This window comes from Corythoichthys intestinalis, chromosome 17 (genome assembly GCF_030265065.1).
Source record: "Corythoichthys intestinalis isolate RoL2023-P3 chromosome 17, ASM3026506v1, whole genome shotgun sequence".
NCBI lineage: Eukaryota > Metazoa > Chordata > Actinopteri > Syngnathiformes > Syngnathidae > Corythoichthys > Corythoichthys intestinalis.
The window spans coordinates 4,845,961-4,871,907 of record NC_080411.1 but is presented as its reverse complement, the minus strand read 5'-3'; the positions used below and the strand labels follow the sequence as shown (position 1 = coordinate 4,871,907).

At 38.5% G+C, this 25,947-nt stretch overlaps 1 protein-coding gene across 8 annotated transcripts in view; it reads left to right on the top strand.

Moving 5' to 3' along the window:
• The window catches only part of ntng2b (netrin g2b), a 178,187-nt gene that overhangs the window by 49,623 nt on the left and 102,617 nt on the right, over window positions 1-25,947 (top strand). For all 8 annotated transcript variants that reach the window (XR_009061050.1, XM_057818225.1, XM_057818223.1 and 5 more), the window contains exon 3: window positions 11,081-11,724. Coding sequence is in view for 7 of the 8 variants with exons in the window: in XM_057818225.1 (XP_057674208.1) it covers window positions 11,081-11,724 (644 nt within the window). In the remaining variant the exon portion in view is untranslated. The remainder of the gene's footprint in view (window positions 1-11,080; window positions 11,725-25,947) is intronic.

Here is a 25,947-nt window from a genome sequence, read left to right as displayed (position 1 = left end):
AAATAAGTAAGTAGTAATTTGGGGTTGGAGAACTTGCTTAACTTGATATATCCGAGTTAAGTCAAATTAGAAAAAATAATTTATTGTACCCAGTGTCCTTTGGGCGTTCTATCAGACATGCGCAGATCTGCCCTGCCCACTTTCGCGCTCTTTCCAACACCTTTCTCAGTCATTTTCGCCATTGTGGGTTTACTTGTACTCAGCACACTGATTTGGTAAGTAAATATTTTACTCTTTTGTAAACCGTCGATTTGTCTTGTTGTAGCGAAGTAGCCTGTGTGCTGCCAGGGAGGAGAAGTGTCAATTACATCAAATATCACCGCTAGCAAGCATGCTATATGACCGTGACAGTAACCTCATCATTTTCAGAAACAAATGTAGACTACATTTTATGGTAGACTACCATTTTATGCCGGCGTTTTGAATTCTTGGCAATTAAGTTGACAGACGGGGCTCGTTAACGTTTTTAGGCGATGGGAGAGGTTTTTAAAACAGTTACAGAGCGGTTTTAAGTTAGTTAGACCGAGGGGGGGGGGGGTTCGCTTCCTGTGTTACCGAGCGGTTATAAGTTAGCTAGACCGAGGGGAGGTTCGCTTCCTGTTTTAAAAATAAAAACACTAATTCTATCGTTAGCGGGTGTTTTATTTTGTGAAACTAACAGGAAGTGCCTTAGTCACTACAGCTAGCTTGAGTAGCGCCGAATTTGCACGTTGTGGAGCTAAACGGCTACTTTCTCACGTAAAAATGTTAGAAATGTCGATAAAGTGATTTATTTACAGAGTTAGTGCTAGAATTAAGTCAGCTTCAGCCTGTATATTTCGGCTCAGGTAAGAGCTAAATGCACAGTCAGACTTTATGTGCCCCAACGTAATCGGTTCTTGCGTTGGAGCAGGGGTCCCCAAACTACGGCCGTATACGGCCCGCCTCCACATTTGGTCCGGCCCCCTGAACATCCAATACAGGAATACAGATAGAGTGCAGAGATCACACTCGATGCTATAACAACCTGGTGTGTTGAAGGTTGGTCATTTATGTGCCTATATTTTGAAATTGTTGCCTTAATTTTGTGTTCTTTTTCACCATCCCCCAATCAGGCTGAAGCAAATGGTCAAAAGTCCACACATACCTCAGTCTCAGCAATTACAGGTATGTTTCATACACTGATCAATGAATCATTTAATATTTGTATTTGTTTCATGGGTTGGGATAACAAACATGCATTAATGTTTTTACAGACGGATTAAGAAATTAATTGTACATCTCAATTTGAATGTTCAAAAATAATCAATTACGTTCATTTAAAAACTCATTATTACACATTTTAGTTTGTGCATATTAAAACAATTCATTGCAGATTTTAATTTGTGATTAAAAATAATTGGACATTTTAATTTGTGACTGTTAAGAAAAAATGTAACTTTTTTTTTTCTAACAAGTTCTCAATGCTGAAATTATCGTGTCTTTTCAGGTCAACCAGAGCAGTATTCTCTAATACAGTGGACTTGCAAGTACTGCACATTTTCTGCTGAAAAGAGGCTACTTGCTTAAGCATTACCGCTTAAAACATGGATACCACACTCGGACATCCCTACTCCCATGTCTTCATAAGGACTGCCTCTGCACATTTAAATCTTTTAATGCACTCAAAGTACACCTGTCGACATGGCACTCTCAAAAAGATGCAGGCAAAAGTGGAGAAACTGCATTTGACCGTCAGTTGTGCAACTTTGTGGAGCCTTGCTCAGAAGCAGACTTCTTCACCCATTTGCGAAGACATCTTAAGCTGAGGCAAATGGTTACTTGCCCATATCAAGACTAACTTTCAGAGCAGTGTTTGTTCTACTTTCACTGCACACAAAAGCAAAGGAATGTGAAATGTGTTTGAGCCATAGTACGGGTAGGACATTTGTGTCTAAATCATTCAATCCCAATAAAAGTTACTTTAACCAAAAGAACTCATTTTTAATAAAAGAAAAAGAACCTTTTGCAAAAATATATTTTTTGAAAATATATATATTTTTAAATAGATATTTTTTTATTGACGTGTCACTTTTTTTTTTAAAGGAAAAAGTTTTACTTTTTTTTTTTAAAGTGGAAAAAATTTTGAACTTTTTTTTTGTTTTTTTCTTTTTTTTTTTGAAGTGGAAAAAGTTTTGAAGGCACTTTTTTTCGATTGAATCATTTTGACACAAAGATACGACTTCAACGCTACTTCCGACATGTTTGAGTGGCAGGTGACTACACCAATGGCATAAAAGAATGACTAATGGCCACCAAGGCTCCATCGAGCCATCGGACTCTGCTCGAGTCCAAGCCGGAAATAGGGCACAGGTACGGGGGGGTGACATCGGCATCTCACCGGAGTGCCCGCGATGGTATGGTGCGCTGCTGCTTAATGTGATTCAAGAGGGGAACTTCACCCGCTGCCCTGACGTGACGGTTGGCAATCGGGGTCCAACCGCAGTGTCGCGACGCGCCGGTATGGGAGTGGCCCGACACTAGCCTGCCCAGTAAGCGAGTCCGCGCCGGGAGCCCCGTCGCTTCAGCTTTGAATGAGTGTCGTGTCACTCGCGGGCCGTCCACTCAACAGCCGGCCTCCGTGCCGGGGGGGTGATAATGGGGTCCGCCAGTGCGCCGCGACAGGGCACCGTACCATCGCCGGCACTCCGGTGAGATGCCGATGTCACACCCCTACACCGGTGCCCTATTTTTGCCTTGGACTCGAGCAGAGTCCGATGGCTGGATGGAGCCCTGGTGGCCATTATTCTTGCTTCCTGCTTTTATGCCATTGGCGTAATCACCTGCCACTCAAACATGTCGGAAGTAGCGTTGAATTTGGATCTTCGTGTCTAAATGATTCAACCAAAAAAAAGTGCCTTCAAAACTTTTTCCACCTTAGAAAAAAAAAAAAAAAAAAGTTTAAAACTTTTTGCTTTTCAAAAAAAAAGTGACAAGTCAATTAAAAAAAATATTTTCAAAAAAATATTTTTGCAAAAGTTTTTTTTTCTTTTATTAAAAATAGTTTTTTTGATTGAAGCAACTTTTACTGGGATTGATTGATTTGGACACAAATGTCCTACCCATAATATGGCTTGAAAACAAAAAGGATTGCTTTGATCAAAGAAAACAGTTTCAATGAAAAGTTTAAATTTCTGAGTCTCAAATATTTTTTCACATTCAAACCTTTTTTTCTACGTTTTTTTTTTTTTTTTTGGATTGATTTTCTTTTGAAAATATAAATTTTTTGTTTGAAGCAACTTATTTTTTGATTGAATAATAAAGACACAAATGTCCTAGCCAAAATGTGGTCCAAACGCAGAATTACATCAATCAAAAAAGTTGTTTCAATAAAAAAAAAACGACTTAAAAAAAAAAAAAAAAAATTAATCAAAGAAAACTAGTTTTCAAATAAATTTTTTTGACTTACAAATTTATTTTTGCATTCAAACAAATTTTTTTGATTGACATGACTTTTTTTTTTTAATTGAAAATATACATATATACATACTAATGACATATTTTTGACTAGAAATTAGACTTTTTGTTAGAGGAAAAAGCTTAATATGAAATTAGAATTTGAATAAAAATAAGACACATATTCTTGGTAAGATTTTAGGTTTCTCAAGTGTATAACTCCAGTACACGTTTTGCATTTACTCTTTTAGTGATGTGAAAAAAACAAGGTATCTTGTTTACTGTATCTGGTGTTAAAGTGAAATTTGAATTTGAACTGAGTTGTGTGTTTTAAAAAGAGTTCTGTATTTTTATGTTTATTTTATCACTGCTGCGCAGTTTAAACCACGGCACAATGTTGATTGTAGTTCCAGTTTTGATCACTAATATTGTTGGAGAAATCAGAACTGTTAGCTTTACCAGAGCTCAAGCTCATGTTGTAATGGGAAACTAGTTTGACGCCATGTCTTCAATGCTCGAGTTAATGTCCTGAAATTATGAGAATAGGATCTCGCCTGTTAGTCTTTGGAAATCACACGATAGGAGTGGACATTGATGCAGTTCAGGTATTATTCAGTAATTTCTGTAGCAAAAGGTTATTTTCGGTACTTATACTTTGTATGAGGTGCAAAATGTTTGCAAAAGTTGGTTTATAATAATCCACTTCATTGATACTGAGCATTAACCAAACACTGTTCAGCCTGCCAGGAGCCAGTGTCTCCCATTAAATGCACTTTTGAGCATTTTAAAGTAAATTTTAATTCCACTGAATTAATCCATTGAGTCTTCTCCATTTATTGTGTTTTGGGGGTCATTACTGTTAGAAAATGTGTTTTTAATGAAATTAGTATGTGCAGTTGTAATTTCTATTGTGGAATTCTTTTAGGTCAAGAAAATTAAGTTGACCTGAATATGATGGATGAAATGGAAAACTAAAGATAATTAATACACAGTTATCACTTGAATACTGCAAAATCAAACAAGTTACTACAATCCAATTATTTGAGTTAATTTGAGTACTGTACACTCAAAATAAACAAGTTACTGGAATCCAGTTATTTAAGTTAGTTTGAGTACTGCCAACTCAAAATAAACAAGTGACTATAATCCAAATTTTTTAAGTTAATTTGAGTACTGCCAACTCACAATAAACAAGTGACTATAATTCATTTTTTTTAAGTTAATTTGAGTACTGCCAACTCACAATAATTAAGTTAATCAAATCTAATTCATCTAATTCAACATAAATTAAAATTTTTAAGGCAGCAAGTTTGCATATTTTTTTTTAGTAAAGTCAACTTATAATATTTTACAGTGTGGTGGAAGGCTCTTTATTTATTTTTGTTATGTGCTAAGATGTTTTTTCAGTTAAATTTCATTTATTTATTTAGACGATGTTGAGTGGTCTTCATACAATTGTTTATTTTTTGCATTACTGAATAGTTAAGAGATTATTGTGTATGTTAATATAATTCAAATTCTGTTCAAGGGTAGTGATTTAAATTTGCAAAAAAAATCCATTTTAAATTTTCAAAATGTTTCTTTAATAGTTTTTGAAAACAAAGGTTGAATCGAACGAGGTATCACTTGAATACATATGAAAGTTAGTATAAGTCAATAAAGATTTATTTTGCTTTGATCATTTAGCCCAGGGGTCCCCAAACTACGGCCCACGGGCCGTACATTTGGTCCAGCCCCCTGAACAAAACAAAACAAAAAATTATTATTATTATTATTTTTTTTTTTTTCTCAATAGTGTTATTTATTTCCTGGCTTTTTTCTGTGAAGAACCCAGAGAGGGTTATTTGGTTATTATCTATTTAATTAATAGTGTTATTATTATTTATTATTAAATTATATTATATTATTAGGGTTGTTCCGATCATGTTTTTTTGCTCCCAATCCGATCCCGATCGTTTTAGTTTGAGTATCTGCCGATCCTGATATTTCCCGATCCGATTGCTTTTTTTTTTGCTCCTGATTCAATTCCAATCATTCCTGATAATTTTTCCCGATCGTATACATTTTGGCAATGCATTAAGAAAAAAATGAATAAAACTCGGACGAATATATACATTCAACATACAGTACATAAATACTGTATTTGTTTATTATGACAATAAATCCTCAAGATGGCATTTACATTATTAACATTCTTTCTGTGAGAGGGATCCACGGATAGAAAGACTTGTAATTCTTAAAGAATACGTGTGACTTTGTATATTGTGACTAAATATTGCCATCTAGTGTATTTGTTGAGCTTTCAGTAAATGATACTGTAGCCATTTAACTGTTCTGCCCAAATGCATGATGGGAAGTGCAATCATGACTGTGCGTAGTGGTACCAATTGATATATCTTCTCTGCTTTGGGAAATAACATAGCGTGTTAAGAAAAAGATCAATTACTACCTTTCTTCCCCACGTTGCTTCCCACGATATTTCTAATCGTAGGGATAGGGATTGTAAGGCTTTAGCCAATTAAAAAAGGCTCCAAAGGCTGCCAAAATTCACTCTACTCATTTTACGCTGCCTATTAGCTAGGTAAAACGGCGCCATTTCAGATTGAACGCGACAATGCGTGAATGGGTCGTGCAGCGCGTGCGTTAATTGCGTTAAATATTTTAACGTGATAAATTTTCTAAAAAATTAATTACCGCCGTTAACGGGATAAATTTGATAACCCTACCTTAAGCCTAAACTAAAGACTCTGGATGAGTGTAACATATTATGTCTGTAACGTTAAATACAATTAGAAAACGATTTAATTAAAAAATATATATATATTAAAAAAAGGTATGTCGGATATTTTTTTGCCGATTCCGATACTTTGAAAATGACGTGATCGGGATGCCGATCGATCGGGACATCTCTATATATTATTAGTACTGCAGCTATCGAATATTTTAGTAGTCGATTAATCGATGGACTAGTTTGTTCGAATAATCGAGTAATCGGATAAGGAACATGAAAAATTAAAACACCTGAGCTGAGCCTCAAACAATATAATTTTTTTTAAAAATGAGGATCTGTGTACAACAAAAGAACAATTGGCTAACTTGGATAGAAAAAGTCTGCTAGCTTAAATGCTATTTTTTTTTTTTTTTCCCCTTCAGGCATTAAACAAACATACAGCATTTATATGTGTTTACTATTAATTCAACTCGAAAAGAAAAGGGCTGACGGGAGAAGCCGAAGCTTATTGAAACCCGTCCCCAGTATACCATATAGGATGCAGAATGCGTCCTTCGCCTTCGAGTGTCTGTGAGCCTGTGCCAATGCTAATTCTAATGCTATAAAATGCTAAAGTTTTTTTTTTTTTACAATGCTCTTAACAAGTGGTTCAGACACATATTCCCACAAAAAACGGCTAAATATACCTACAAACTAAATTAAGAATGCATTAAAAAAACATTCGCTCAAACAAAAACTTAGCTTATGTTGGTCTTAACAGGGAGCAGTTGGATTCAGCCATGTGAAAAGAGGCAGACCAGAGGGCATTATATCCCCCCTCATCAGTAAAATTAAATGCAAACACTTTTAAAATCAACCATTACAATGCCACTTCAATTAAACGAATACTCGAAGCAACAAAATTTAGTTCGAATATTTTTTTTCTAATCGAATACTCGAGTTAATCGATTAATCGTTGCAGCACTATATATTATATTAATTTTTTTATTTACTTTTGTTACGTGAAAAATCCAGAAAGGGTTATTTGATTGTGGCTTTCTGAAAAACAATACATTTTTACATTTAGGCACTCCTGCATTCGTCACACCTTTTCTGTTACAAACTGACCCCGGCCCCTCATCAGAAAAGGGAAAAGTTATGTGGCCCTCACAGGAAAAAGTTTGGGGACCCCTGATTTAGCCTATCAATTAATTACATTCATATTCGTGAGAAATGTATCCCTGACCCCCGTTCACCTAATCTGTATGGTCTTATTAATGTCCCGTCCCCAGCAAAGAGTGTACATGCAGGTTATGCTTTTATATCGTCCCTACCAATGTTGAGACCAAACTTACGCCTTGGTCCCAAGAGTCACCCATGATAGTAAACAGAATGCATGGTGGAGAGAATTAATGATTGGGTCTGCTTAAAGCACTAATGTGAAGTAAGGTTGGCCAACCATGTTTTTGAATAATATCAATGGCTAAACAATTATAAGCATATTTTCATTATGTTTTTTTAACACAACCCTTCCAGATTGTTTGTTTAACCCATAGCAACGCCCCTGACAACGAAAATGCTTTTCTTCGGCAATCTTCGGAAATCTTCCGCAATTACGTCACACCGGGAAGTGCGAGAAAGTCCGCCATAGAAGAGTATTGTTTGTTGCATTGCTTCTTGGTAAGATGCCACGGCGGTGTGTGGTGATGTTTTGTTCTCACTCAAACGAAAAGTTGTATGAGTGGCAATAGTCGTGGCATAGTTGTTGTTGTGTTCGCTAGTGTTACGTCCCAAGGACGGCTCATGAAGGGCGTAACATAAAACGAGCCACACAATTTCACAAGTGGCACAAAATTTACACAACAAACTCGCAATGAATATGGTAAATGGTAAATGGTGTTATACTTATATAGCGCTTTTCCACCTTTCAAGGCAATATGTACAAAATGTAGATGAAGCGCGGCTTCAGGGTAAGCCCAGGCAAACAAAAGGAATCTACACTTGAACCCCAACCGCTAACTAAACTCTGATCATGAAAAAGAACGAAGAAAAGACAGCCACTACCCTAGCTTCTTACGTTAAAAAACACAGGAGAAAACGGGTTGAACAGAAATGGCGACTTACCCCTTCTTGCTTCAGTGCTCTTATTTACAGTGGTGAACAAAAACGATCCAATAACGAATAAACAAAATACCTCACCGAAAAAGCGGGAGTGTATCAGACTAGCGATCAAATGCAAACGAGCGTGAATGGCGGGCTAACAGCTGCACATTGCTGTCAAATGTGAACGTTGACAGCGCAAGTCCCGCAGTGAATCATGGGAAATGTAGTCTCGGGACAACACTGAAGTGGTGCTTTGTAATCTGTTCGCTTGTGCGAAAAAACTACATTTCCTCACGCCATTAGACGTCACTTCCTGCCGATAGCCCCAGGAAGTAGTAGTAGCTGGAAGTACAAGGCGAGGCGGAGATGAGCGACAAGCAAAACTTTGCGGTCGAATATGGCGGCAGTCCGCTATTATTTTGTTTTCTTATTGTTGCCACAATAAAGTGGAAAAAGCCATCAACGACTCATCTCCTTCTCCCCCCCAACGTTTTTATATTAGTATTTTATATGCATGAGCGCTGCCGGATCTGCCAAAATGAACATGCAGTCTGATTATTATTTTTTTTAAACAATGTCATCAGATAGACAAAAACATAAAATTATGTGCAAATGCCTGCATCTTCAAATCATGAAAATAATAACAGCCTATATCTTACCAATCTTGTAATCTTGATGGGTCTTGTCTCCATTCGATGTCAGGTACTCTGGGTACCGTATTTTTCGGACTATACAGTGCTGCTCAAAAGTTTGTGAACCCCCTCAACATTTTGGAATTTTCTATTATTTCAACCTGATTTCCTAATCAATCAATTCAGTAGTTTTTTTGTGTTTTTTTAACAGTTGTGTTGTCGGGACTAAATTAAAGAGTTTTCATCAACTGATGTAGGTGCAAAATTGAACTGTTTGGTCACAACCAAAACCGCCATGTCTGGCGAAAAGTCAACACTGCATACCACCAAAAGAACCTTCTCCCAACAGTGAAGCATGGAGGTGTGAATGTCAAGATCTGGGCTTGCTTTTCATCCTCAGGACCTGGACAACTCCACATAGTCCAGGGAATCATGAATTCTGAGGAATATTGTCAAATCCTAGAACATAACCTGACGCCATCTGTTTTGAAGTTAAAGCTTGGCAGAAGGTGGATCATGCAACATGATAATGATCCAAAGCATTCCAGCAATACAACCAAGGAATGGCTGAAAAAGAAGAAGATTCGTGTTCTGGACTGGCCCAGTCAAAGTCCTGACCTAAATCCCATTGAAATGCTGTGGCGGGACCTGAAGCGAGCAGTTCATGCCAGACGCCCATCAAACCTCTCTCAACTGACTGCGTTCTGCAAGGAAGAATGGGCAAAAATCCCCCAAAGTAGATGTGAGAGGCTGATTAGTCACTACAGAAACCGATTGGTTGAGGTAATCTCTGCAAAAGGAGGCGCAATATCCTATTAACTGAAGGGGTTCACATACTTTTGCACACATGAGATCTGAGTTTTTCTTAAATCAACCACTTTTGTTAAATAAAGAATGACAATATAACTATTTCTTTTGTTTCAGTCCATTATTTGGAATGTCAGTATTGTGGATTTGGGTATAACTTAACATTTAATAAGGTTATTTTAGTTTTTTTTACAAAAAATCTGACCATCGCTGTGGGGTTCACAAACTTTCGAGCAGCACTGTAAGTCGCACCTGAGTGTAAGTCGCACCAGCCATAAAATGCCCAACGAAGAGGAAAAAAACATATATAACTCGCACTGGAGTATAAGTCGCATTTTGGGGGGAAATTTACTTGATAAAATCCAACACATAGAGCAGATATTTCATTTTGAAAGGCAATTTAAAATAAAAATACAATCGAGAACAACATGCTGAATAAATGAACAGTATGATAATGTTACATGATGCATGAACAACAAAATGCGAACGTGGCCGGTATGTTAATGTGACATAGTTATTAAAGAGTTATAGCATAAAGAACATGTTAACAAGTTCACTCCAAAATACAAAAATAACATGTGAAATTATATAATAATCTGTTAATAATTTCACACATAAATCGCTCCTGAGTATAAGTCGCACCCCCAGTCAAATAATGAAAAAAACTGCGACTTATAGTCCGAAAAATACGGTACATTGTTTGTATCTTGATTAGCGTCTGGCTAATACATGTACGATCCAACATAAAATTCCAAGCTCCTCTTCTTCCTCCAACTCTTCAAAAACTTGGGTCTCCTCACTTGCGCTTGATCTATCGCTTATATCGCTGTTTGAAGCATTGTTTGAAGGGCTTTGTAGGGCGGCCGTATGGAGCGCTCCCATCGCTGTTCTCGGTGTGACGTATCACTTCCGGGTTCGTCCCCTTTCAGGCTCGAACTTCGGAAACGCGATTATTTTGTCAAATATACAACATATAAATTATTTTTTCATGCTTTATTTGTTGAATAACGTTTATTTACTTTAATTCTGGACCTATTTGGCATTTTATGAAATTACTTCACATTAGTGCTTTAAATCCAAGAATATTTACGTTGAAATTGTTTTTTTTGGTCATCTGGTGACAGGCACTGTACTGTTATAGTCTGGAGACTGCTCTCGGTTCAAGACAATACTTTGATGGTCTTGTTCTGGGCTCGAACCCGACTCCCCACAAAATCAGTTTTGGTCTTGGTCTTTCAAAAGTCTTGTTCTCGACTTGATCTCACTAATTCTTGAGCACAAACTTGTAACCAGTCCGTGGTGCCGTTGTCGAAAGTTCCAAGTCGCACCCGATTCTTACAGAATGAATCCAACATGTAAGAAATGCATCCGCATTCGATGTTCAATTTCTAACGGAATGTTTTTCTTGTTGTAGGAGAACCCATATATGTGCAGCGATGAATGCGACGCCTCCAATCCAGACTTGGCACACCCGCCTCAACTGATGCAGGACCGCGAACGCAACGGACTGCTGACCTACTGGCAGACGGTCACGTGGAGGCGCCACCCGGAGCCCCTACTGGCCAACATCTCAATGTCGTGGAACAAGAGTCTAGAGCTCACCGATGATATTCACATCACCTTCGAGTACGGCCGGCCGACAATTATGGTCTTGGACAAATCTATGGACCACGGCCGCTCCTGGCAGCCGTTTCAGTACTACGCCGATGACTGCCTGGACACCTTTAACATGCCGGCGAAGCGTGTGCGCGACCTCACGCCGGCCAATATCACTCGCGTTATCTGCACCGAGCAGTACTCGCGCTGGGTGGGCTCCAAGAGCCACAAGAATGTCACGTTGGAGGTACGAGCACGATTCGCCGTCTTTGCCGGCCCTCGGCTGCACAACATGGACGGCCTTTACACGCGCATGGAGAGCATGAAGGGACTGAGGGACTTCTTCACCTTCACCAACCTCAGGCTGAGGCTCCTCAGGCCCGCCCTGGGAGGCACGTATGTGCAGCGGGACAACCTGCACAAGTACTTCTACGCCATCTCCAACATCGAGGTGCCTGCCAGGTGAGGTTCTGATCAGCTATTCTCGCTTTGCTCTTCGCCGGTAAAGATAAAACGGCTTTTAACAAAAGCTGCTTTTTGGGTGCCGAGGTAAAAAAAAAAAGTAAAAGGTCTTGCTAAAAATAACAATTCCCGCATCAATGGCCAAGTGACTGTGCTGGAGTTTTGTCGATTGCATTGATGAAGGTAGAAAAAGGATTGATAGGAAAAGAGATGGATGGATTAAGCTGTGCTGAGAGTACTGACATGTTTTTGGAATGTTTCCCGGCACTCCTTGGCCCAAAAGTGTTTTATGACCGTTTTTGAAATTTTGAAAAAAGGCGTAAGCACCCCCTTACAAAAAAAGGTCAAAAATTGACCTTTCCCAAAAGTCAACTTTTTCGGCATATTTGGGCTGTGCCGAGTGTCCTGACATGTTTTTGGAACATTTCCCGTAGCTCCTTGGCCCAAAAGTGTTTTTTGACCGTTTCTGAAATTTTGAAAAATGCGTAAGCACCCCCCCCCCCCCCCCCTTACAAAAAAGTCAAAAATGGACTTTTCCCAAAAGTAAACTATTTTGGCATATTTGGGCTGTGCCGAGAGTCCTGACATGTTTTTGGAACATTTCCCGGCGCTCATTGGCCCAAAAGTGTTTTTTGACCGATTTTGAAATTTTGAAAAAATGCGTAAGCACCCCCCCTTACAAAAAAGTCAAAAATTGACTTTTCCTAAAAGTCCACTTTTTTGGTGTATTTGGGCTGTGCCGAGAGTCCTGACATGTTTTTGGAGCGTTTCCCGGCGTTCCTTGGCCCAAAGGTGTTTTTTGACTGTTTTTGAAATTTTGAAAAAATGCGTAAGCACCCCCCCCCCCCCCCTTACAAAAAAGTCAAAAATGGACTTTTCCCAAAAGTCAACTTTTTTGGCATATTTGGGCTGTGCCGAGAGTCCTGACATGTTTTCGGAACGTTTCCCAGCGTTCCTTGGCCCTAAAGTGTTTTTTGAAATTTTGAAAAAAAGCGTAAGCACCCCCCCCCCCCCCCCCCCCCCAAGTACAAAAAAGTCAAAAATTTACTTTTCCCAAAAGTCAACTTTTTGGGCATATTTGGGCTGTGACGAGAGCCCTGACAAGTTTTTGGAACGTTTCCCGGAGCGCCTTGGCCCAAAAGTGTTTTTGACCATTTTTGAAAACTTTAAAAATGCGTAAGCACCCCCCCTTACAAAAAAGTCAAAAATTGACTTTTCCCAAATGTCAACTATTTTGGCATATTTAAAGGAAAACTCAATGATTGTCTAAGGTTGATTTTACACTGCAAAGTTCAAGTGACAATTCCAATTTTTTTGTTCTCAAGTGACACAATTAGAATAAGAAATTAGATATCTAATTTCTCATCATCTGCGCTTTGCTAAATTGTTGTATATAGTCGAATCGTCTCAAAATATGATTCTAATTCACATAATAATGCAATTTGACTTTTTTTCTCCAGTCGTATGCTCATTAAGCCTAATGTCAAAAATTCTGAACTCCCGCTTTAAGGTTCGTGGAAACCGAACTCAATCTTCACACTTCCAAACTATGGCGGGAAAGCAACCCATTCCCCTTTTTTCAGTCACTTTATTTATTTGCCCAAATAAAATGACACGAGATTTGTGTATTACTGTTGTTATCGGTAAAAGCATCTTTTACTTCCGAGAAGTACATGTGAGTCACGGTTAAATATCCAATTTATCGATCAGTCGGTCCTCCTTTACTGGACGGCTTATTGTACGCTCGATGATCAACACATCCTCTAGAGTGACAGCCACGCACGCGGCGCATTTTTTACAATGACCCTATCAGTCTTTATACGCATCCCCGGGCTGGCCCGCCAGGACAATGATTAACGACACAAAGACACGGCCTCGGTAGTCGGACGCAAACGCGACGTCGGCGCGGCGCCAAGGCAACGTGAGGGGAAGCTCTTACATGGCAACTTTGTGACAGTGAAGGATGCTCGGGGCCGTCTTACGGCCGCTTAAGCAACCGCGGCGCGTCGCTCCAACCTTTCAGAATTATTATTCCAATCAATATGGCAGGCTGACATTTGAATGGTATTTAACAGCCTTGTTGGGACGGGCCTGGAGTCAGACAATGGGGGGGAGGTATGGCAGAGGCGGTTATCGCCAGTTTCTGAGTGTAAAGTGTCCAGGGGTGAGGAGGGAAAGTGAAAATGAGCGACAGTTGGGGGGTAAGGGGCTGCATCTTTTGTGCGTGTGTGTGCACAAGCGGCTGGTTTTTAATGAAGTCTTGGGTGATGCTGACACAGCACACACACCAACAACAAGCCTCTGGCATCCTGTAAAAGGCCTGCAGGTATTGATCATCACTACTTTTCAGTCTCAGCACAGAGGCAGAGTAAGGGGGATGATGGCAGGGCTGGGGTCTGCCCACCCATTATACATGGGGCTCCATACATTCTCCCTTGAAAAATGCCTGTTTTGAACATGTTGGGTCATTTTTAATGGGTTAAGTCACCCAATCAGTATTAAACCCAGGGTGGGGCCGATTTGTTATTTTTTTAAATATCATTTTTAAGGGTGTAACTAAAGATGTCCTGATCGATCGGTCATTTTCAAAGTATCGGAATTGGCAAAAAAATATCAGACATGCGTTTTTTAATACTGTTTATATATTTTTTTTCATTAAATCGTTTTCTAATTGTATTTAACGTTACCGACAAAATGTCTTACATTCATCCAGAGTCTTTAGTTTTGGCTTAAAGTAGGGCTATCAAATTTATCGCGCAAACGGCGGTAATTAATTTTTTTTTTTTATTAAAAAAATTTAATGCAATTAACGCATGCGCTGCACGACCCACTCACGCATTGTCGCGTTCAATCTATAATGTCACCGTTTTACCTATACAGTATATAGAGCTAACAGGCAGCGTAAAATGAGTAGAGAGAATTTTGGCAGTCGTTGGAGCCACTTTTTAATTGGCTAAAGCCTTAAAATCCCTCTCTCAACAGTTAAAAATATCGTGGGAAGCAATGTGGGGAAGAACGGTAGTGGTTGATGTTTTCCTTAACACCCTATGTTACTTCCCAACGCAGAGAAGATATATCAATTGGTGCCACTACGCACAGTCATGGTTGCACTTTCCATCATGCATTTGGGCAGAACAGTTAAATGGCTACAGTATCATTTACTGAAAGCTCAACAAATACTCTAGATGGCAATATTTAGTCACAATATACAAAGTCACATTTATCCTTTAAGAATTACATGTCTTTCTATCCATGGATCCCTCTCACGGAAAGAATGTTAAAAATGTAAATGCCATCTTGAGGATTTATTGTCATAATAAACAAATAACAGTACTTATGTACTGTATGTTGAATTTATATATTCGTCCGAGTTTTATTCATTTTTTTCTTAATGCATTGCCAAAATGTATATGATCGGGAAAAATTATCGGGAATGATTGGAACCGAATCGGGAGCAAAAAAAAAAAGCAATCGGATCAGGAAATATCGGGATTTTAACGTGATACATTTTTTTAAAAATTGATTACTGCCATTATTGGGATAAATTTGATAACCCTACCTTAAGCCTTAACTAAAGACTCTGGATGAGTGTAATATATTATGTCTGTAATGTTAAATACAATTAGAAAACGATTTAATTAAAAAATATATATATACACTGTATATATTTTTGAAAAAGCATGGCCGATATTTTTTTGCCGATTCCGATACTTTGAAAATGACTTGATCGGACCCGATCGATCGGGCGATCAGGCCATCTCTAGTAGATATCATATATATGTGGAACTGGATGCAAAATGACAGACGACGTCGGTGTTACAACATGTATTATTGAACAGAGATGCGAAATGACAGACTTTCCGGCGTAAGTAAACAGCCGCCATCTTAAAGCAATAGACCTCTCTAGAAGGTTCTGTTGTAGCGAACCTAATTAACTTTTTCTCTAAAATACTCCTAAATTGGCAGAATCTTGTCTTGAATCTATCTTTAAATGATAAAATAGTGTTAAAACTTTGACAAAAGTAGACAGAAGGGAAATTATAGAATCACGACAGTAATTTTAAAAAACTGTAACAGTTGATTCACAACAATAAATTAATTGAATGTAGTTTAAAGCTGCTGATACAGAATGGGTACTGAAGTTTTTTTATTTACTGTTATTTTTGTATATTTGTTTACTGTTATATGTTAACTTGATACTGAAATAGTAGTTTGGATTAGCCTGAGAGGATTTTTGAACTATTTTGGAACTAATGTACAAAACATTAATTAAAAAAAAAATTTTTTTTAAAGGAGGGGGGTGCATCAATAATCATTTTATAATCAAATCGGAGCCTCTGAATCGTAATCGAATCGTTAGGTGCCCAAAGATTCCCAGCTCTACTTACCACCCTATTACTGTGGCTGCCAGGTCACTGTTTTATCATCTGTGTGATTTTGACAAAGATCAGATCACATTTGATGGTGATTTTATGCAGAAGTGTGAGAAATTCCAAAAGGTTCAGATACTTTTTCGTACCACTGTATAGCACGGTTGATCTACTCTCAGAAGTACAGTTTTCTCCAAAAGTTACTCAAGTAAATGTAACGGAGTAAATATAGCTCATTACTACCCACCTCTGCCAATCCATGGAGTGGTCTGTCCGCTGGGGATAGACTCAAGACTCCAGCGGCCGATCTGCAATATAGAAAATGGATGCAATCTTCCGCTTACTCAACCAGAAAACGTCTTTGATAATGTAAGCATTCATGCGTGGAGGCATGCGGGTGACAGCAGGTGATGTGAAGTGTCCGGGTGGGCTAGATCTGGTGACAGCGGTCCAAATATAGCCCCCGCAGAGATGACGGAGACGGGTCGTTCTTCCGCCCCTTCAACCCGTAATATAATCGCTTATCAATAAGTTATTCTGGGCGGCTGACGGGAAGTATTAGGTGATCGTGCTGTGGGGATTGAGGGGGTGCGCAGATGCGGGTGCGCTGGTCCTCGGCAGTACAGTACAATCAGGGCCGCCCGCTGCTTACGGCTGTGAAATTGATTTTTTGGGGGGGAGTGGGACGATTAGTCAATGTTCCCCGCACAAAAGGCTAAGCTATTTCATCTCATCTCATCTGGCCTTAGTAACACATTGGGCTTTCCAATGCCTGGAATTTGAATAATGAATATTCGGCTCCGGCGGGGGTGGCCGTGGCGAAATGGGTTTTATATACGATAGAGGCGGCTTGACGCCACGGGTCGAGGAGATAATGAGATACGGCGCCGTTATCGACGCAAAGGCGACTCTGGTCACTTTCTTCGACGCACTGCAGCTCTCCTGGACTCAACTTGTCACCAGCCAGCTGTTAAAAGTAATTACGGTCGTACCTTGATTTAAGAGTGTCTCCACTTATGAGTTTCTTGAAGTTGGGAGGTAAAAATTGCCATTACACATTCAAATTAAGCCTGCACAATATATCGTTTGACCATCGCCATCGCAAGGTGCACCTGCGTAATACACTCAAAAAAAGGGGGTGTTGGACTGACATAAAAACGTTATGGAAAGAATTTGCACTTGATAATATTGCTTTCCTTCAGCATTTAGCAATTGTGTCCTTTTAACATAAAGCACACATGTCTAGCTAATATTAGGCACTCATGTTGCGCCAACATAAGGCACTCATGTTCACCCCAAAATACATTTTGAACCGACATTAAAGAAATACATAATTTGCACCTGATGAAATTGCTTTCCTTCAGTATTTAGCAATTGTGTTCTTTTAACATAAAGCACACATGATGAGCCAACAAAAGGCACAATTAGGGTTGTCAAATTTATCGCGTTAACGGGCGCTAATTAATGTTTTTAATTAATTAAAGTTAAAATATTTGACGCATGCACGGAACGACCCACTCACGCATTGCCGCAAACAGACTACAATGGTGACGTTCAACGCACAATACTGTATATGTATATATGTATGTATATATATATATATATATATATATATATATATATATATATATATATATATATATATATATATATATATAAGGGCTGTCAAACGATTAAAATTTTTAATCGAGTTAATTACAGCTTAAAAATTAATCGTAATTAATCGCAATTAATCGCTTTTCAAACCATCTATAAAATAGGCCATATTTTTCTGTAAATTATTGTTGGAATGGAAAGATAAGACACAAGTTGGATATATACATTCAACATACGGTACATAAGGACTGTATTTGTTTATTATAACAATAAATCAACAAGATGGCATTAATATTATTAACATTCTGTTAAAGCGATCCATGGATAGAGGGACTTGTAGTTCTTAAAAGAAAAATGTTAGTACAAGTTATAGAAATTTTATATTAAAACCCCTCTTAATGTTTTCGTTTTAATAGAATTTGTAAAATTTTCAATCAAAAAATAAACTAGTCGCCCGCCATTGTTGATGTCAATAATTACTTACACAATGTAATGGGTGCTGAAGCCTATAAAATCAGTCGCACCCAAGCGCCAGCAGAGGGGCAGCAAAACTCCATCAAACACAATTAACAAGTGGGCAGTTCACTGGGCTGTTATTTTAATCTGTCTGAGCAGGGCATGTGCGTTAATTGCGTCAAATATTTTAACGTGATTAATTTAAAAAATTAATTAACGCCCGTTAACGTGATAATTTTGACAGCCCTAATAAATATATATATATATATATATATATATATATATATATATATATTTTTTTTTTTTTTTTCTAACCAAAAATAGGCAATTGCCCTAAACTTTTCTTGAATGACGTATTTATATACTGTGTGTATATATATATATATATATATATATATATATATATATATATATATATATATATATATATATATATATATATATATATATATATATATATATATATACAGTGGTACCTCTACATACGAATTTAATTCGTTCCAGGACCTTGTTTGTAAGTCGAAATGGTCGTATGTCGAGCAGGATTTTCCCATAGGAATACATTATAATTCCATTAATTCGTTCCAAAGCCTAAAAACATACACTAAATTCTTAATAAATACTGCTGGCACTGTTACAAATGGCAATTAAACATAGAAAAACAAATAAGTTATAAATAAATAATTCAGAATAATATAAGAAGAAGAAGAAGAATTAATAATTATTCCTGAAAATAATGTAACGAATCGGATTCTAATATGGCGGACACTTTTTACTGTCCCTGAACGCACCGCGAAGGTGACGTCTCCAGTGAGATAGGTCGGTGCGGTAGAGATAATACTTTCGTTTTCCTGAGAGCAGTGAACTGCTTAAGACAATGAGCGTTTTGTGTTGGATAAGTTCTTAAATAAATGATAAAAACGTGACAAAGCTGGCGATTTCCTTGGCAATGTTACCACAATAATAATTGTCACCTTAACTTATAAATAGTGGCGAACGGTGGTCATAAGAGGATCATGGAGCTGTATTGTTGAGCCAGTTCAGGAACGCGCACCCCAAGCTCATATTTTTCTATAACTTGCATCTTCATTTCAAAGGTAAGCATCACTTTTTTCCTTGTTTCTCCAACTGTATCAACTTTTTTTGAAAACTGTTGATTTCTCACATAAGAAAATCCACCGTGGGTTCGTTTGCAGTGCTGTCATGTCGTCGTATTTCGAGCAACTCGTCGGATGTAGAAACAAATGGCGGCTCAAATTTTACGTCGGATGTCGAAAAGATCGTGTGTCGAAGTGATCGTATGTAGAGGTACCACTATATATATATATATATATATATATATATATATATATATATATATATATATATATATATATATATATATATATATATATATATATATTACAGTACTGTGCAAAAGTTTTAGGCAGGTGTCCTGCCTAAAACCTTTGCACAATACTGTAAATACAGAGCTAAGAGGCAGTGACAAGTGATTGGAATGGATACAAGCATTCATATGGACCGTGCTTTTAATTGCGTAAAGTTTTGACATCTCTTCCACAACAATTATAAATATTGAGGCGAGCAATGTGGGGAAGAATGACGAGTTGAGTTGATCTTTTACTTAACACCCTGCTTACCTTGGAAACATGATGGTTTCTTGCTGAAAATGCAAACTTTACAACCTGCCTGATTCATGTTTTTGAGTGTAGAAGCAGCAATTCTTGGATCCCTTTGACTGTATATACACTAATCATCATCATTCAGATAAACCCCCTTAGCCTGAATTAAACACTTCATACTGGAGTGCAAGAAAATAAACCAATAGCTCGCCATTGTGGAAGGTAGTGATTGAAATACACCGCAAGGTGTCAAGGGCGAATTTTAAATTAATTAGAAATTATAAAGTTTTTCTCGTACGTTTTGCCGTAGTTTCCGGGTTCATTGTACCTTATGTTCATTTGAGTGTTGACTTCACAACGTACGAGACCTCTGATAGTTTGTATATTGTGACTAAATATTGCCATCTAGTGTATTTGTTGAGCTAAACGAAATGTTTGAATAGAGTTTGACCAAAGTCTGAGTATTATTTTGCATAGCTATTTTGATTGAGAATGCCAGTGCTCTTTGCATTGAGCGCTTTTCTTTTTGTGAACATTTTTTTGACAGATAGGAATATTATTTTTGTTGTGCTTTCAGTAAATGATATTGTAGCGACTAAACTGTTCCGCCCAAATGCATGATGGGAAGTTGGCAACCATGACTGTCAGTGGTGGCTGCAAATGGTACAGTGGGGCAAATAAGTGTTTAGTCAACCACTAATTGTTCTAATTGAACTAAAAGTTCTCCCACTTGAAAATATTAGAGGCCTGTAATTGTCAACATGGGTAAACCTCAACTAAGAGAGATAGAATGTGGGGGGAAAAAATGACATTGTTTGATTTTTAAAGAATTTATGTGCAAATCTTGGTGGAGAAGAAGTATTTGGTCAATGCCTAAAGTTCATCTCAATACTTTGTTATGTACCCTTTTTTTGGCAAAAACGGAGGCCAAACATTTTCTGTAACTCTTCACAAGCTTTTCACACACCGTTGCTGGTATTTTGACCCATTCCTCCATGCAGAGCTCCTCTAGAGCAGTGATGTTTTGGGGCTGTGGTTGGGCAACACGGACTTTCAACTCCCTCCACAGATTTTCTATGTGGTTGAGATCTGGAGACTGGCTAGGCCACTCCAGGACCTTGAAATGCTTCTTACGAAGCCACTCCTTTGTTGCCCGATCGATCGGCATGGTCTGATCACGTCATTTTCAAAGTATCGGAATTGGCAAAAAAATATCGGACATGCCTTTTTTTAATATATATATATATATATATATATATATATATATTTTTTTTTTTTTTCATTAAATCGTTTTCTAATTGTATTTAACATTACAGACATAATATGTTACACTAATCCACAGTCTTTCGTTTAGGCTTAGGGAGGGTTATCTAATTTATCCCGTTAACGGCGGTAATTAATTTTTATTAATATTTATCACGTTAAAATATTCAAAGCAATTAACGCATGCGCTGCACGACCCACTCACGCATTGTCGCGTTCAATCTGTACTGGCGCCGTTTTACCTATATATAGAGCTATAAGGCAGTGTAAAATGAGTAGAGTGAATTTTGGTAACCTTTGGAGCATTTTGTTAATTGGCTAAAGCTTTACAATCCCTCTCCCTACGATTAGAAATATTGTGGGAAACAATGTGGGAAAGTAAGGTAGTAATTGATCTTTTTCTTAACACCCTATGTTATTTCCCAACGCTGAGAAGATATATCAATTGGTACCATTACGCACAGTCATGGGTGCACTTCCCATCATGCATTTGGGCACAACAGTTAAATGGCTACAGTATCATTTACTGAAAGCTCAACAAATACACTAGATGGCAATATTTAGTCACAGTATACAAAGTCACAAGTCTTTTTAAATATCCGGATCGGCAGATACTCAAACTAAAACGATCGGATCGGGAGCAAAAAAACATGATTGGAACAACCCTACTATTTAAGACATTTTTAATCCTGTCGTACGCACTTTAAAGGGACTCCTTTAGATTAATTTCAAAGGTATATTTTAAATGTCCCCTAACAAAGCGGGTTAGGGTTGATAGAACAAAACAAGCGCTACGGGGGTGTATCTTCTTTATCTGACACTGCACGGTCGGGCTGAAAATAGCTGGCGCAGGTGTGCGGGAAAGCAAGGTGCTCAGCGCTTAATAGTGCTGTCCTATCAATAACGGCGTCACCGGATAGGACATTAGCTTTGACGTGAGGGAGGCTTATAAATTTAGCAACAAAAACAAAACTCAGCGAGCTGGAGGTTGTGTGAAAGGGGATTTCAGGTGAAGTCGGAGAAGGTCAAACGCAGGCAAGAGTGGCCAGAGACTAATTGAAAGAGAATCAATAGAATATTCCGCAACGATTTTCTCACTCAAGGTTATCTGACAGCAGGAGCGTGAGGTGTCGGGGCTTGGCAGCACCTTAGCGGTGCCTCCCTTTCGATCGGGCCGTTTCCATATCGCTCAACGTCGTAGCCATCAAAGAAGGAAGACTCTATCATAGTTTGGATCAACACAATCACATTGGCTGGGAAATTCTCCGTGCCGCCGCCCCATCTGTCAGTCCGAAGGCGACCGATCAAGCGTCCATACGGTCGCCGGTCTGCATTATAGATTAGACGCAGAGTCAGAGATTGGAGCGTTTTAATGAAATAAGAAACGGGTCATGCGGTGGGTCTTTATAATGGAATAAAGCAAAGGCTGTAAGCTCAGGAAGAGCCGACTAAATGGATTAGGGCCAAGACGGAGGGAATAAGATTGAGCCCAATGACCAGGAAGTCTGTGCCGTTTTTCTTTTACCACCCGCCCCCGTAAGCATATCATGTCGCTTACCCGCCGACTTTTCACTTTGATTTGACTGCTCCGTGCGGGTTGGGTGATATATAAAAGAAGCTATGCGGCAATTGTAGACGGATGCTAAAGAAAAACAACAATTCTGGATCCATTTGAGGCTAATCAACAGGATCTGCTTTGAAATTAACTGCATTTACTATGGTTGTTCTGATCATGTTTTTTTGCTCCCAATCCGATCCCGATTGTTTTAGTTTGAGTATCTGCCGATCCCGATATTTCCCGATCCGATTCTGATTTTGTGGATTACTTTGTTTATTTTTCGCGTGAAGCAAGGCCAATGTACTGCAGTCTTTTGTTGCTACACCAGGGAGAGTTCTCGCCGTTGGGGGCTGTCCGATCGGTGAAGACAATCAACCCCGCCGCCATGTGTGGCATGAGTCGGCGTAGCTTTTTCGTTTTCCAAAGGCGAGAATGTGACTTGAAAAAGATGCTCAGCCTGCTGTCACGCCTCCTGTTTTGTTTACGCTCTTTCCTCTGTCTCCGAAGCCGGGGCAGGGAAGTGACAAAAGCCGGACTAACTCTGGTGGTATAAAATATTGTTAGGGAGAGGAAGAAGTCGGCAGTTTTCACCATTATGCCGCAATTTTGCCCTGTCTTACTGAATAAATGCATTTTTAATATTTCATATTCCATTTAGCACAAGTAGGTTATTTGTCATGACCATACCATTTATTTAGCAATTGAATAAAAAGAATATCCTGGAAAAATATTGGAGTCGAGAGATTGAAACAATCATGACATTTTGCGGCTCTCTGTCGTATTATCCTCGTTCTGAGTCTTCCTACTCAATGGGCTGCATTCTAAATCAGATGAAATTGTTACCCTGCCGACGTCATCATTTAGCTGGTGACGCTAGAGCGCTATAATAACAAGCGGGGCTAAACGGCAGATTAAAAAATTAATTTCTAGTCATTTGCGCTTTGTATTGTTGTATGTAGTCGAATCGTCTCAAAACATGATTCTCATTCACATAATAATGCGATTTAAGATTTTTTTTTAATGCTTTCACAGGCACTTTAGGAAAACTGCATTTCCCATAAGCACCAGTGCACCCCTGCACAGTGTCGTAAAATCATCAATCAATCAATCAATCAAAAATCAATCTCCCGCTCGCCTGCAGATGGATTAAATAACATTTCTGTTTACAGCGGCTGTGTGAAAGATGAATAGTAATAAGGTAATAAATCCAGTTGTGGCTAAACAATAGCATATGACAGTTAGCAGCTGTGTGGCTTAGTAGCTTAGTCGTTAGAATTGACGAGTTTAGTGGGAGGGTGGGTTGTCATCACGCCAGCGATTGACAAAACGTTTTGTCTCTTTTGTTGCTCTGCCATCTTTGCAGAATGCAGGGGGCGGCAAAATATTGTCCTATGAGCCTCAATTGACCTGCGGGACTGAGTATTTATTGTGGTAGTTAGTATAGGTAGTTAATGATCCCAAACACACAGCCAGGGCAACAAAGGAGTGGCTTTGTAAGAAGCATTTCAAGGTCCTGGAGTGGACTAGCCAGTCTCCAGATCTCAACCCCATAGAAAATCTATGGAGGGAGTTGAAAGTCCGTGTTGCCCAACGACCGCCCCAAAACATCGCTGCTCTAGAGGAGATCTGCATGGAGGAATGGGTCAAAATACCAGCAACAGTGTGTGAAAAGCTTGTGAAGAGTTACAGAAAATGTTTGGCCTCCGTTCTTGCCAACAAAGGGTACATAACAAAGTATTGAGATTAAGCCTGAACGATATATCGTTTAAACATCGCCATCGCGATGTGCGCATGCGCGATAGTCCCATCGCAAAGAGGTGCGATAGTTTTGTTTTTGTTTTTTCCAATCCACAGACCTTTGATTGAGACCCCATTTCCCAGCTCTCAGTCACTGCGGCACTTGCTTATTAAAGTGAACGATGGCTTTGATTTGGTCAAAGAAGCTGGGCAGCAATCTGTCAATCATCGTTTAACTTGTTAAACAGTTTCTGCAAAGAAGCGCGGGCTGGAATGAATGTGTGTGTCTGTGGGAGGAGAATGTGGAGACGTTTGAACCATATCAAATAAACGCCAGAAGTGATTATAAGGAGTTTGTAATTTCTACATGTCACTCCAAGGGTCACAGCCATGTTAGGTAAACAGAAGCATTTAAGCATTTTTCTACTACAGTACTTTATTCTTGTTTAAAAATGATTCAGTGGGACAGTTATGTTTAAAACTGATCATAATTATTACATTTGACGTGCTTAAAAAGCATTTATTAAGATATATACAGTGGGGAGAACAAGTATTTGATACACTGCCAATGGGTATGAAATACTTGTTTTCACCACTGTATCTATTATATACATTTTTTAAAATCATACTTTGGGGGAAAAGGGGAGAAAAAACATGCCTTATATGTATCTCTTTCCAGTGCTAGATCTGAATAAATACATTGAGCACACAAACACACACACACACTTAAAAATGGGGGGCTACTTCGTGGTTTTTCACTTATCACGGCGGGTTCTGGTCCCTATTAACTGCGAAAAACGATGGAATACTGTACACTGTGGTCATGATGAGTCATCCAAAGTCTTTCCAACCAGCTATTCAAGTCATCTAGTAAAAAATTCTTTAACCCTTTTAGGTCTGGGCCTATTTTGTCTGATTTTGCATGCCTTTGAAGTTGCCTTTATATTTCAAAGACAGAATTGTTTACGATGGCCTGGTTTGGTCCCTTTTTTTGTGACACCTTGAACTTCATGTCCAAACTGTTGTTTCCTTCACTGACCAATTATAAGTCATAATTTTGGGCCCAAAAAGACCAAAAATTCCAAAATCGTTTTGTCAAAATTTTTCATATTGATGTCCAATTGACAACCAAACATGCGTAACGAACCGTTTTGAAACTTTGTAATATTTATTCAACATGTTAGGATGAACATTCAACCAAAAAAATTTAGAATAGTCTTTTATTTGACAATTCAACATAAACAACAGGTATAGCCATAGGCGTTTTTTGCATTTATACATGCTCTAGTCAAAACAGGTTATATACAGCAGACCAAACAGTGAAGAACAGTGAAAAAATATACCATCTAACACAAAAAGTGTTTAGAGGCCATCTCTTTATGAGTTTAGGTATTGCGGCCCATCACCTGATGAAAACTATGTACACACAATCAAGCTTCTTGAACACACATTTATATACACAAATTGAGAAGACTGATTGTGGGGGGAAAAAATATAACATTGAGGAAAAAAAGTATTTTCAAAAATATTTACAATAAACAAGTTAAATTTTTTTCAGGCATGCCACTCCGAAAAGCAGTTTCGTCCTGGAATTAGACACAGGGCTATATCACAGCCCACA